The sequence below is a fragment of the Talpa occidentalis genome, unplaced genomic scaffold (assembly GCF_014898055.3).
Source record: "Talpa occidentalis isolate TD23 unplaced genomic scaffold, MPIMG_talOcc4v2.1 talOcc4.8, whole genome shotgun sequence".
NCBI classification, from domain to species: domain Eukaryota; kingdom Metazoa; phylum Chordata; class Mammalia; order Eulipotyphla; family Talpidae; genus Talpa; species Talpa occidentalis.
In genome coordinates this window covers 67,474,877-67,486,009 of record NW_023605194.1, presented here as the reverse complement: position 1 = coordinate 67,486,009, position 11,133 = coordinate 67,474,877, and the positions used below count along the sequence as shown (strand labels likewise).

The 11,133-nt window shown below is 51.3% G+C and overlaps 1 protein-coding gene and 1 non-coding gene across 2 annotated transcripts; both read right to left on the bottom strand.

Moving 5' to 3' along the window:
* Positions 1-2,366: 2,366 nt before the first annotated feature.
* On the bottom strand, positions 2,367-10,872 carry RANBP1 (RAN binding protein 1). The gene is made up of 6 exons (XM_037497403.2): positions 10,714-10,872; positions 8,651-8,787; positions 6,882-7,039; positions 4,556-4,684; positions 3,297-3,362; positions 2,367-2,803 (listed from the first exon to the last, which is right to left on the bottom strand). Exons 1-6 carry the CDS (start codon positions 10,726-10,728, stop codon positions 2,682-2,684), a joined length of 627 nt encoding a protein of 208 aa, XP_037353300.1. The 5' UTR covers positions 10,729-10,872; the 3' UTR covers positions 2,367-2,681.
* On the bottom strand, positions 3,139-3,264 carry LOC119234969 (small nucleolar RNA SNORA77). The gene has a single exon (XR_005122740.1). It is a non-coding gene; the product is annotated as a small nucleolar RNA SNORA77 (small nucleolar RNA).
* Positions 10,873-11,133: the final 261 nt, after the last annotated feature.

Below are 11,133 nucleotides of genomic sequence, written 5' to 3'. Positions count from 1 at the left end.
CAGACTTGCTGTCCTGCAGCCTGGCCTGGATAGTGGTGCTAGCTAGCACCTCACACCTCATGTCAATTTCCACAGCCTACCAGTCAGGGCCAGCAAAGGTTTCTGACCCTGGCTACTCCAACATGCCCAAGGTTCTCTGCTCTAAAATCTAGATCCACTAGCCCTCTCTCCTGGCAGGGACCCTATAGAGCAGCACTTCCAGACCCTAGGCATCTGTTCCTCCAAGGCCAGAACCTGTGGCGTCCAATGGCCACCTCCTCCTGGGGCCTCACTGCCACAGGTTCTAGGATTTCTTGGCCTGGAGGCCCCTCTTTGCTCCTTGCTTACATATTTGCCTTGTTCTGACAGCAGAAATGGTGAGGGGTTTTCTCCCACAACACCCTAGTTGTAACCTCTACCCTTTCGGGTACCCACTCTAGAAGCAATAGCACTGAGGCGCTTGATGCCACAGAGGACTCAGCGCAAAGGTGAGTGAAGAGCAGACTCCACCTGGAGCAGACACCTTATTTCTACCTGTAGGGTAAGGTAAAAGTATCAGGCTTTTCTGCCCTCCAGCCATTAGGATTGATGACGGAACCCTGCAGTCCTGAATGCATGCCTGATGGCGGGCACCTGGAATAGGGTGTGGGCATATGTAGATAGGATTCACCTGGTCTAAGACTGTGCTTATAAGGGCGGCATCATGGAGACACCAGAAGAAGCAGAGAACAAATAGAAGGAGCAGAGAAGCCGAGAGAAAAGCAGAGCCATGAGAAGGGCAGAGAAAACGTGAGAGAAGGCCGGAGAGCCCAGCGTGAAGACTTGCTGGGGGCTGGGAGGACTGCCAGCCTCCCGGCCCCCAGCACCAACTGCCTGCCACGTACCTGGTAATCCCAATAAAAGCCTGCAAAAGCCACTGAGGGCTCCAGGACTCCTCCTTTACCCGGTCTGCTGGATCAGAAAACCTGCTCTGCATCATTCCTGCCCTTAAACTACCCAAGCTGCTACAGCCCTCAGGTAGGTGACACAAGGTCCAGGATTCTCACAAACTGTCCGCAGGGACTGAAGGTGAGGCCAGAGAAATGGTACCGCACAGCAGCCTCACCCTTGCTTCTACCCTTCTATCCAGCACAGATGCTCCAAGTCCCCAGAAGCATCTGGCCACATTGCCTGAATACAGACCCAATCTTCAGGTACGGCTTTGCCTAGCAGTCAACCCCAGTGCAACACACCCTTAGGCTGCATCTGACTCTAAGCCTAGCTCTGTGTAGGGGTGTAAGGATAGTTCAGCTGTGGAACAATCCAAGTTCTAGGAAGAAAAGGCAATGGTGCTTCCTTGATGTCTCTCTGCCAGGGCATTGTGGGTCTAAGTGGGGCAGATAAGTGAGGCCATGCAGCCTCATTGCCAAGGTTGCTTCTTGCTGCTGATGAGCCCACAGCCCAGGAGCAGGAAAGGAAAACAGCAGAAAGCTTTTCCAGATTTCAGCCCAGCTGAATGAAGGTTTGGTTGTAATGAAAAGGCCATGACTTATTTCCCACTTCATCTCCAATAGCACCTCAATTCTGTGCCACAGGGAGCCCACATGCAAATGCAGTGGCTAGGGTTTCTTTTCCTACAGCACATCCTGCAGTGTCATGTCTTACATGCACCTTGGTCACAGCACAGCTGTCTCCAGCCTTCCTTGCTGTCAGGATTTTCCGCCTTCAAAACATCTCCTTCTGGAGAAGTCTATCAGTCTGGGATTTACATCAGTGGAATTATCTTGTATTAGAGTCCAAAGCAAAGAATTACTCTATGCTGAGGGGTGTGAGTGCCTTTCACTAGAGGACCAAGCCCCTTGGACACAGCCTTTCTATGTCTATAGATCTAACAGACTGGTACCCACTGGCCCGGTACATAGCACATGGTGCAACTCCTGCCATTCAGAGCACCAAAGTTCCAATTCAGCAAGGTGGTTGTGGTATACAAGCTTCTACATCCCTCCGGAGTGGGAAGGATTGCTGCACCACTGCTGACTTGTCAAGAGCACTACAGGAGATCCCTACCTTCATTTTGTTTTTTAAAACAAGAGCTTCCTTTGGAAGTACACCCACCAAAGGAATCAAGGACACATTGTTTAAAATGGACATAAGTCACAGGAGGAACAGAAGAGGGCTTCCCCTGCCCAACCTAAGATCTCACATTCCCAGCTTAGACACCATGGCTGGAGGGGCCAACAGGAGCCCAAAATCCACAGCAGGAGAGAACACAGAACCCCAAAGTTGCAGACCAAGTGTGATGGCAAGGCTTGACCTGGAGCACCCACCCACCAGACCACACACAAGGTACTGAGCTAGGAAAGGAACACCCCTGCAGTCAGCAGAAACCCACACTGCTCCTGAGACAGGGTCAACACACACGGGCTTGCCCTCCATGCAGGTTTAAAATGTGTTGTTTATTCACTAATTTTGATGACTATAAATGTTTCCACTATGGAAAAGGAAGTCAGCACAGTACATTTCCATGACTGGGGAATGGATTTTCTGTAGTCATCTTTAAGAGGGCAAAAACTTAGAAAAACAACTTGAATGTTGGAATTCAGTTCTTTATATAAAGTCCCTTGTAAAAACAAAACAGAATAAAAACAAACCAAAGAGGGGCAAGGCAAAAATTTTTAAAAAAGGAGGGAAAGAAAGAAGGGAAGGAAAACAAGGGAGACGACTTATTGCTTGTCCTCAGCTTTCTCCTTGGTGTCCGCCTCGCCCAGCTCCTCGCTCCCTTCCTTCACAGAGAGAGCCTCCAGCTTTTCCACCACTTCCTCAGCATTATCGTTTCTGCCCAATCCTGTGTGAACACCAGGACTCAGTAAGAGCACAGAAAGTGCTGCCTTATTAGTCACCCCGTAGCAAATCCACCCCTTCCCTCCACCCGTCCTCCCATGAAACCCAGTGACCTCCACGGGACAGGCCACCTGCAGGGTCGCCCAGGGAAATGTGCTCACACCCAGGATGCAGTCAGTAAGGCTGCTCAGTGTGCAGGTCACGTGCTAGCAGGCGCCCAGAAGGACCTCCAAAGGCCCCTTCAGCCTAGGGTGCACAAGCGAAGGCCTCATGACTTGACTATAAGACTAATCAGCACATGGTTGGGGCTCCAACTGCAGGTTCACTCCCCAGAAAGCTCCCTGTGTCCCAGGCAACTACATCACCCTTGACAGAGGTCAAGGTGGTCACAGCACCCAGAATGTTTCTGTAGCAGACGAAAAAAGCACCCGCCTGGGGCTGCAGCCGGGTACAGAGTGAGTCTGCAATAAAGTCCCCCACCAGAGGAGCCACATCACCTTTCTTTTCTCTCTCTTCGATCTCTTTCCTGCATTCTTCAAATTTTGTTTTGAATTTCTGTGCATCTGCAGGGGGGGGAAAAAAGAGAGAATTAAGGGCCTCCCCGGTGGCGCAGCGGTTGAGCGCTGGGTTGGGAAGCTGCCGGCAGTCTCTGCAGCGCCGGTTCAATCCCCGGCTGCTCCCCGGCCTCGGGAGGAGGGTCCCACATGGCGCGCAGACCTCTCCTGCCGCCCGCTGCTCCCCTCAGCAGTGTACTTCAGTCCTTCTGCCTGCTCTGCTCCCCGCTCTGGCTCTGGTGAATTCTCTCTCCCTCCCGCGCTTCTAACTGTACCCAGTGCTTGTATGTATCAATCAATCAATAAATAAATAAATCTTTTAAAAAAAAAAAAAAAAAAAAAAGAGAGAATTAAGAACCCCAAGCATTGTAGGTGACATGTCCTGGCAAGTCTGAAGAGACACATACACAAAAGAACCATTCCATGGCCATTTTTTATCTCATTTCATTTGACAGAGCTCTGGATTTGATCATGTGATTACTACATTCCTCAGGTTTGGCCTGTGAGCCCTGACTGCCCCAGTACAACAGGGCAGGTACATAGCACGGACTTAATATAAAGAATAAATTAAATGATTCCAAGGTTATGAGTTATATAAATGTTACAATTATATAATGTTAAGGATGATAGCTATGCTAGACCTCTCCCTCCAAGTAACTTTGCAACAATTTGGGCAGAGGAGCAGAGACCTTAGGCAACCAAGCAGCCAGCACTCTGCACTCCACTTGTATGGAAAGAAGTCACTCCATAGGCCTTTTCCAGAGCAAAGACCCACTCAGCATATAACGATGCCTGGGTGCTGGGCCCTGGCACACACCCAGTTCCTCCACAACCTATCCAGTATAGCTTTTGTTGCTCCTGGCTGGAATGAGGCCCAAGTAGGAGAAAGGTTCAGTGCGGTCTGTGCAGCACAGCCCCTGCTGGCACTCAAGTGACAGGACCCACCCTGGTCAGACAGGCTGACACCTTTAAGGTGAAGAATGAAATATTCTGTTCATGGTTTCAAAGCCTAGGTGTGGTCCCTGAAGGCACATGGCTCCATTGCACTTGAAACCCTTCCTCAAGGGGCCCCTAGACAGTGGGGCAAAGACACTCCTTACCAATACCAGGTCACTGTCAGTGCTCTCCAAAAAAGGAACAGAATCTCTGCCTGCAGTTATACCATGACAACATAAATGAGGGGGCCACAGCCCTCTGCTTACTTTCAGCATTGAGGAAGCGGATGGCCAGCAGCTCTGGCTTGGGGCACTCATCAGCAAAGTCAGCATGGGTGTTCCAGACCCAGGCTCGGTCACTGCCTGCATTCGGCTTCAGCTCCATCATTGGTGTGACTGGGGGAGAAAAGCCCTGTAAATGTGGTGCAAATGCCACAGGCTTGTCCATACCCTGGTCACAGACCCACTTCAAACAGATGTGAGGTGGCGTGTGCCCACCAGGCCTAAACCCCGAGACCTCAGGAATTTGGATTTTATCTAAATCTCTTTGAAAATGCCCCACATCAAGAAACCCTGAACCTGGAAAACAGGTGGCCTGCTTCTTGTCCACAAGAACACCCCAGGGTTCCAATCTCAACTCCAACAAGGGTTCCAATGTCAAGTGGACCCAACCCTCTTTGTATTTATGTATTTATTTTTGCATAGAACTGGGGAATAGGCCAGAGGCACGGGGCGAGAGGATCCACCAGAGACAGAGTAGGGAGCAGAACAGGCAGATTAACTGAAATAAACTGCTAAGCGGAGCAGCAGGCAAGATGGGTGAGGTCTGCTGCACCTGGCTAGGGATTGAAGTCAGGCCATACTGGTGATAGTACTGAGACTTAACCCCCTAGCTCACTAGGGAGGCCCCCCAACCATTCCTATAAAAGGTACCGCAGACATATTTGTGTAGATACTTGGTCCCACTAGGGACCCTGGCCATCAGGAGGTAAAGGCAGCAGAGGTGGAAGCAGGAAAGTGGGGTGACATGGGGGTCCACGAGGGATTAGCTCACCAGAAGAGGCACCATGACCTGGACTAAGCACAACTACCCACACCCATTTCCTCAGACCACATGGGAACAAGTGATCCTGGAAAAACAGGAGCATCCCCAGTGCCAGGCCCAACAATGTGCCCTTGAATTCCTGGCAGAGGTCTCTGAAGATATGGGCAGTCCAAAGCCCCATCAACTGGGAGTAGTCACTCCAGTCTCCTGGCAAGCCTGAGGGCTGCTACCATGGTACAAAAAGTGCCACGACCTTTTCCCACTACCACCCACCCTGTCCATCAAGGACTATGTGTACATTTACAACCAACACAGAAACAAACCAGCTTCCTGAGGGGGCTCTGGGAGAAACAAAGGGTGTTGAGAGGAATACTCCGGATGAGAAGATTCAAATCGGGCTAGAGAAGGAGGACCAGGCCAGGTTGATGGAGGGGAGGACTGCTGAAGCAGCTCCTAAGGAAGCAAATTAGGCTGGCATGTGGGGACTACTGTACTAGGCTGCATCCCCACATCGGGACCTATGCAAACCCGCCAATCCTTCCAAATTACCGTCAAGGGTCATTACACTCTGATGCCCTGCCCTGCCCAGCAGGCATTATATCCAGAAGTGCACAACACTGGATCAGGAAAGAAGCCCAGGACACCTTCACTTCCAAAGACATACTCAAAGCACTGCAGACAACCAGAAGCCAAGAGATCAATGTGGCAGGGAACTTACTGTCACTGCATTGCAGGATGAGCCTAGGGCTAGAGAATCACACCAGTCGCAGGGCCCGCACCCACCACCACCACCCCATGTGCAATTTCAGAGGCACCTAAGGTTGAGGTAGCCACCTTCTCCACCTCACTCCCTCCATATTCTCCCCAGGGGCCATCCTGTGGAACTGAAAGCACCAAAGTACAAGAAAGACAGCACCCGGGTACTTTACACATATGCACGATGTCAAGGTTGCTCACAGATGCCCTCCCAACACTGCCCTGCTCTGAAGCAAACATCCACTCCTCCTAGCCCACACTAGGGCTCTGCATCCATCACACCAGCTTCTGTCTCACTGGATGCCACTCCACATGTGCTACTGCAGAACTGCTCTGACTTCAGTAGCATGCTGGAAAAGTTCATCTGTTTTAAATTAAAAAACATAAGTGCTGGGCCTCCCTGGTGGTGCAAGGGGTTAAGATGCAACCTATGAAGCTGTCCACGGCCACTGCAGCACGAGGTCAATCCCTGGCCAGGGAGCTACCCACATGGTGCAGCAGACCTCTCCTGGCTTGCCACTGCTCCCCTCAGCAGTGTACTTCAATCTGTCTGTTCTGTTCCCCACTCTGTCTCTGGTGGATCCTCTTACCTCCATACCTCTGGCCTGTACCCCAGTTCTTGTACGCATAAATAAATAAATCTTTTTAAAAAAAAAAAAAAAAAAGTGCTCTGGGATAGAATACACTCCCAGGCATTCATGCAACCCTGAAATCAACCTGCCCAAGGGACTACAATGTCCCAGTGCAAGAGTTCTGGAACTCAGAGGAAACCACACCTGACAGGTCACCTACTGTAATGGTTGGCGCATATCTTCAGAGTCTTGTCCCTCCTCATGAGGAGGCGGATGGTCCCTTTCTCCTTATGCTTTAGGAGCTTGACGTCACCAGTACCTCGCTCCTTCCACTCTGGGAGATCATTCTCTGATGCAAATCGGAATAGCTTTGCCCGCCTTCAAGAAAAGCCATCGAAAGTTTAGACAACACACAGAAAAAGGAGCAAGTCAAAAACCCATTATAAAGCACACTTGTTTTCTGTATATTACAAACAAGTCACTAAGAGAGCAAAACACCCCAACAAATTCCAAGTGTTTACTTCCCCACAAAAAAAGATTTCTGTACTTGCCACATTTTTCCCAACAAAAAGATCTGACCTCTCATTAAAGAAGCCCACATGAGCACAACTTGTGCACCCCTGTCACCATAGGAAAAAAGGGCAGCCCTTCTCTCAGCTGAAAATTGTAACCCATCCCTCTCTGGCCCCCACTCAAAGAGAAGACTGCAGGCCTCTGTTCAGGCCACCAGGCTCTGACCCCACAGCCTACCTTCCAACTGAGAGCAGTACCCCACACTGAGCTTAGGCCAGGCGTCAAGTCCCACAGGGCACCAAGGAACCACTACCAGTGAACCTCACAGTCTTGTCAGCTCAGGTGGATGCTCCGCATTCCCCAACAACTATACCTGCTTTGATTCTCCACAAGAGCCCAATTTTGCTGGTCCTTTTTCTGCTGCCACTCCCAAATTCAAATCTATGAAAGGAGATTATGACCGGGTGCCCAAGGGGCTGACCTGCCAGCCTCAGTTCCCTGAGGAAGGGAAGGGCCTGTGTCTAGGACACACAGAACATTTCCAGTTCATGTGGCCAGGGAGATAACAATAGCCACATGAGCAATTCTCACTGCAGGAGGCCTCCACTCCCTGGCTGCAGCACCCAGGGAGATGCCCATCAATCTTGGGAACAAATGGCACGTGCAACTCTTCTTTCCTACTCTAGGCTTCCTTAGAGGGACAGTCACAGCATTGATGATTATCTCTGCTCACCAACATCCCTGCCAAGAAGCACTCAAATTTTAACCTGGCATTTTGAGTAGAATTTGAAAGGGGCATGGGGAAGTTCATGAGCTTGGGCAGGGAAAATGCTACAACCTACCCACTGATGGATAACTGAATCTGGCACTTCCCGTGACTGAGTGTAGACAACAACCCACAGTCTTGGAGTTACTGTGATTTTTTTTTCAGAGATACCTGGACACATGGCTTGTGAGGAACTGCTTCAAAGTGACACCCCCACTGCAGCATTGCTCTGAAGATGGTCAAGAAACGTAATTTTTAAAAAATCATGAAAGCCTGAACACCACCTGTTTTATCTGCAATGCTTGCACATTAAGAACTCAAAAATGCCTAAGGCTGCCAAAAAAGCCCACAGTTCGAAAGTAAAACTTAAGTGGCTAAGACTCCCGGCTCAACCAAAAGGGGTTGTGGGAGTCGTAGAGGCAAAGGGCCTGAGTTAGGGAAATGTGCACTTGTGGACAGAGCAACAGTGACAGGGCACCAGGGAGCACCTGTACCATTTAAAGCGTAGCAGAGGCATTCAGGAAAAAGCTATAGACTATACAGATTATAACAGCAGCCTTGATTTCCATGTGGGAGCAGTCTTTACACAATTCCAGGTCCTTTCTTCACGTAGCCTCGGTCCAATTAAAGGCCAGGAACCCAAGGAATCCATAAAAGCCCTAACAACTTCAAAAAGATACCTAATTGTGGAGCAACATCAGTTTACTTACATTTTAAAAAGTTCCTCTTCATCTTCCTCCAGTGTTTTAATTTCTTGCTCAGGAAGAGAAACTATAGGCTCAAACTGGGGGTCGTGGTTTGACTCGTCTGCATTCTCGGTGGAGGTGTCATGATCCTCATGGGTGTCCTGTGGAGAGAGTGTGGAAGGGTGACTGCTGGTCATGAATCCTGTCCAAAACCAGCATCCCCTATAGTGAATGGCCTCACCCCAAAGCAAGTATTAAGCTTTTAGCCTTTGATACCAGGAAAGGTGTGTTCCAAAGTCAACTCCAAAGAACGGGCTTATATTGAGGCACTGTACCTCAGCACCCTCTAGCAGAAGCAGGCACATCAATCACATCTGTACAAACTAAAGATCTTAAAAATTGGCCACCTAAGAGGTGGAGTGGTCTGAAAGGAACTGCCTCACCTCTTTGAGCCCCAGTTTCCTTCTATGTTAAAATGTGGATGATGATACTGATGGAGAGTAAGAACAGAAAAACTGGAAAGGAGATACAAGGTCAAGAACCCCCCCCCCAACACACACACGCACGCACGCGCACAGAATAGGGGTAGACGGGATTAGCATAATCCATTAACCCAGTTATAGAAACCAAGACCCTTAGGCATCAATGCCCAGATCTGGAGCAACATCCAGAAACTATCAGACTGCTATAGGGGCACAAGCCATCCACCCACAAAGATGAGCCCCTCCCTGAAGAAGATAAAACCTAATGAAGCTTTCACATCAGGCAGCAGTCCATCTGCCCACCTGTGACTATGCAGGTGCTTCCTTTCACCAACTCTTTCCCTCTGCAGGGCAGCACCTCCCTGGCTGCCCTTGACCTGTCCCATGCCCAGGCTTCTCTTCACTGACCTCCCTCAGGGGAGGCAGGTCTCCTCAAAGCCGCCAGCCTGCAACCACGCAGGCCTCTCAGCAAGCCTGTCCCTTTTGGGGCAGCTCTTCCTGCCCACTTGTGTCTATGCAAGTGTCTTTTACTATCCTATCCCTTTTCTAATAAATCTGCTCTTTAAATATCAATACCGCCACAGAAACGTGAGCTCTGGTGAAACCTTTCCAGAGTTAACCCTAGGAGCCAGCACTCTACAAAACTCCATCAATACTGTGCATGAAGATTAAAGGACACGTTGACAGATAGAAGAGGGCCTCAAGGAGTGTTATTCTTAAAGCAACCTTGTGAGTTTGTACCGGTTGCTCTGCTATTTACACGGTATTCACAGTTCTGTCGATTTTTTCACTGAAGGGATGATTAAGCTGCCAAAAGAAATACAAACATAAGCTAAAAAACTACGATCCAATTCAGAGAAATACGGAGCACAAAGGATCACATTTCAGGTCCAAGTACTACAAAACACGTGGCCTGGTGATTTTCAAATCCAGAAGAAACCCTGAGACTTCACTACGACTCAATTAAAAAAAGAAAAAAATATGTTCTACGCTGGTTCACTCGGTTGAACAGCAATGCGGATCAGCCAGCTCACCCCAGTAGACATCTCCAGCCAACAAACCCGCTCCCACCCTGGGTCGGTGAGTACAGGACCGGTCTGCCCAGTTTCCGCTTCTGGGGCCTGTGGTGGTTGAGTCTCGAGTGCAGCATGAATGAAGTGCTGCGTAGACGACCAAAGTGGGGTAGCGCCGTCTGGGTAGGAAACCGGCAAGTGGGCAGAGCCGGAGGAAACTGACCGAGGGGCCCCATGTCCCAACCAAGCAGTGAAGTCTACTCTAGACTAAGAAGCTCGAGTGGCTGGTCCACGCGATATAGCTCCCTCCCGGGCCCACCGAGGCGGCCCCAAGGTCACCCCAGCGCACTGCAGCCCCCGGGCCCAAGCCCGCGCCCCCCTACCCCGCGTGCCAAGGGCCCGAAGGCCTCGAGCCCCCAGGCCGCGCTCCCCACAAGCCCCGATTCCTCACTACCGAAGCCCCTCAGGTGTCGAGCCCACAAGGCCAGCGGGGGTTGGTGGCGGTGGCGCGGGCCGCCCACGTGGCCACCGATAGCCGCCTCGGCCCCTCGGGCACCCGCCCAGTACCCGGCCCGGCCCGGCCCGGCCGCACCTTGGCGGCCGCCATGGGGGCGCGGCAGCGGCGGCGACTCAGGTGGCTCGGTCGTCGCTGGCTCCGCGGCCTCTCGGCGGCAAGTCGTATTCCTTTCCTCCGCGTCTGGCGCCGGCGCCTCCGCCCGCCTGCTCTTCCCTCCGCCCCGCGACCCGAACCACGACCCCTGACCCCGGCGGCGGGAAACGCGCCGCGATTCAAAACCTGTGCAGCTTTATTAGTTCAGGCGGCGGACACTCTCATTGTCCAGCCTGCCCCGCGCTTCCCGCCAAAACGCCCGGGGCGCATGCCCGGCCCGCCCCGAAGCCAGAGGAGCGAGCACTCCCGGCGGCCCTTGCGCGCACTTCCGTTCTGCGGCTACTCACGCCCCTCGAACTCGCAAATGGGGTTGGGGATAGGAGAGGGCGCGTGGCTATGACG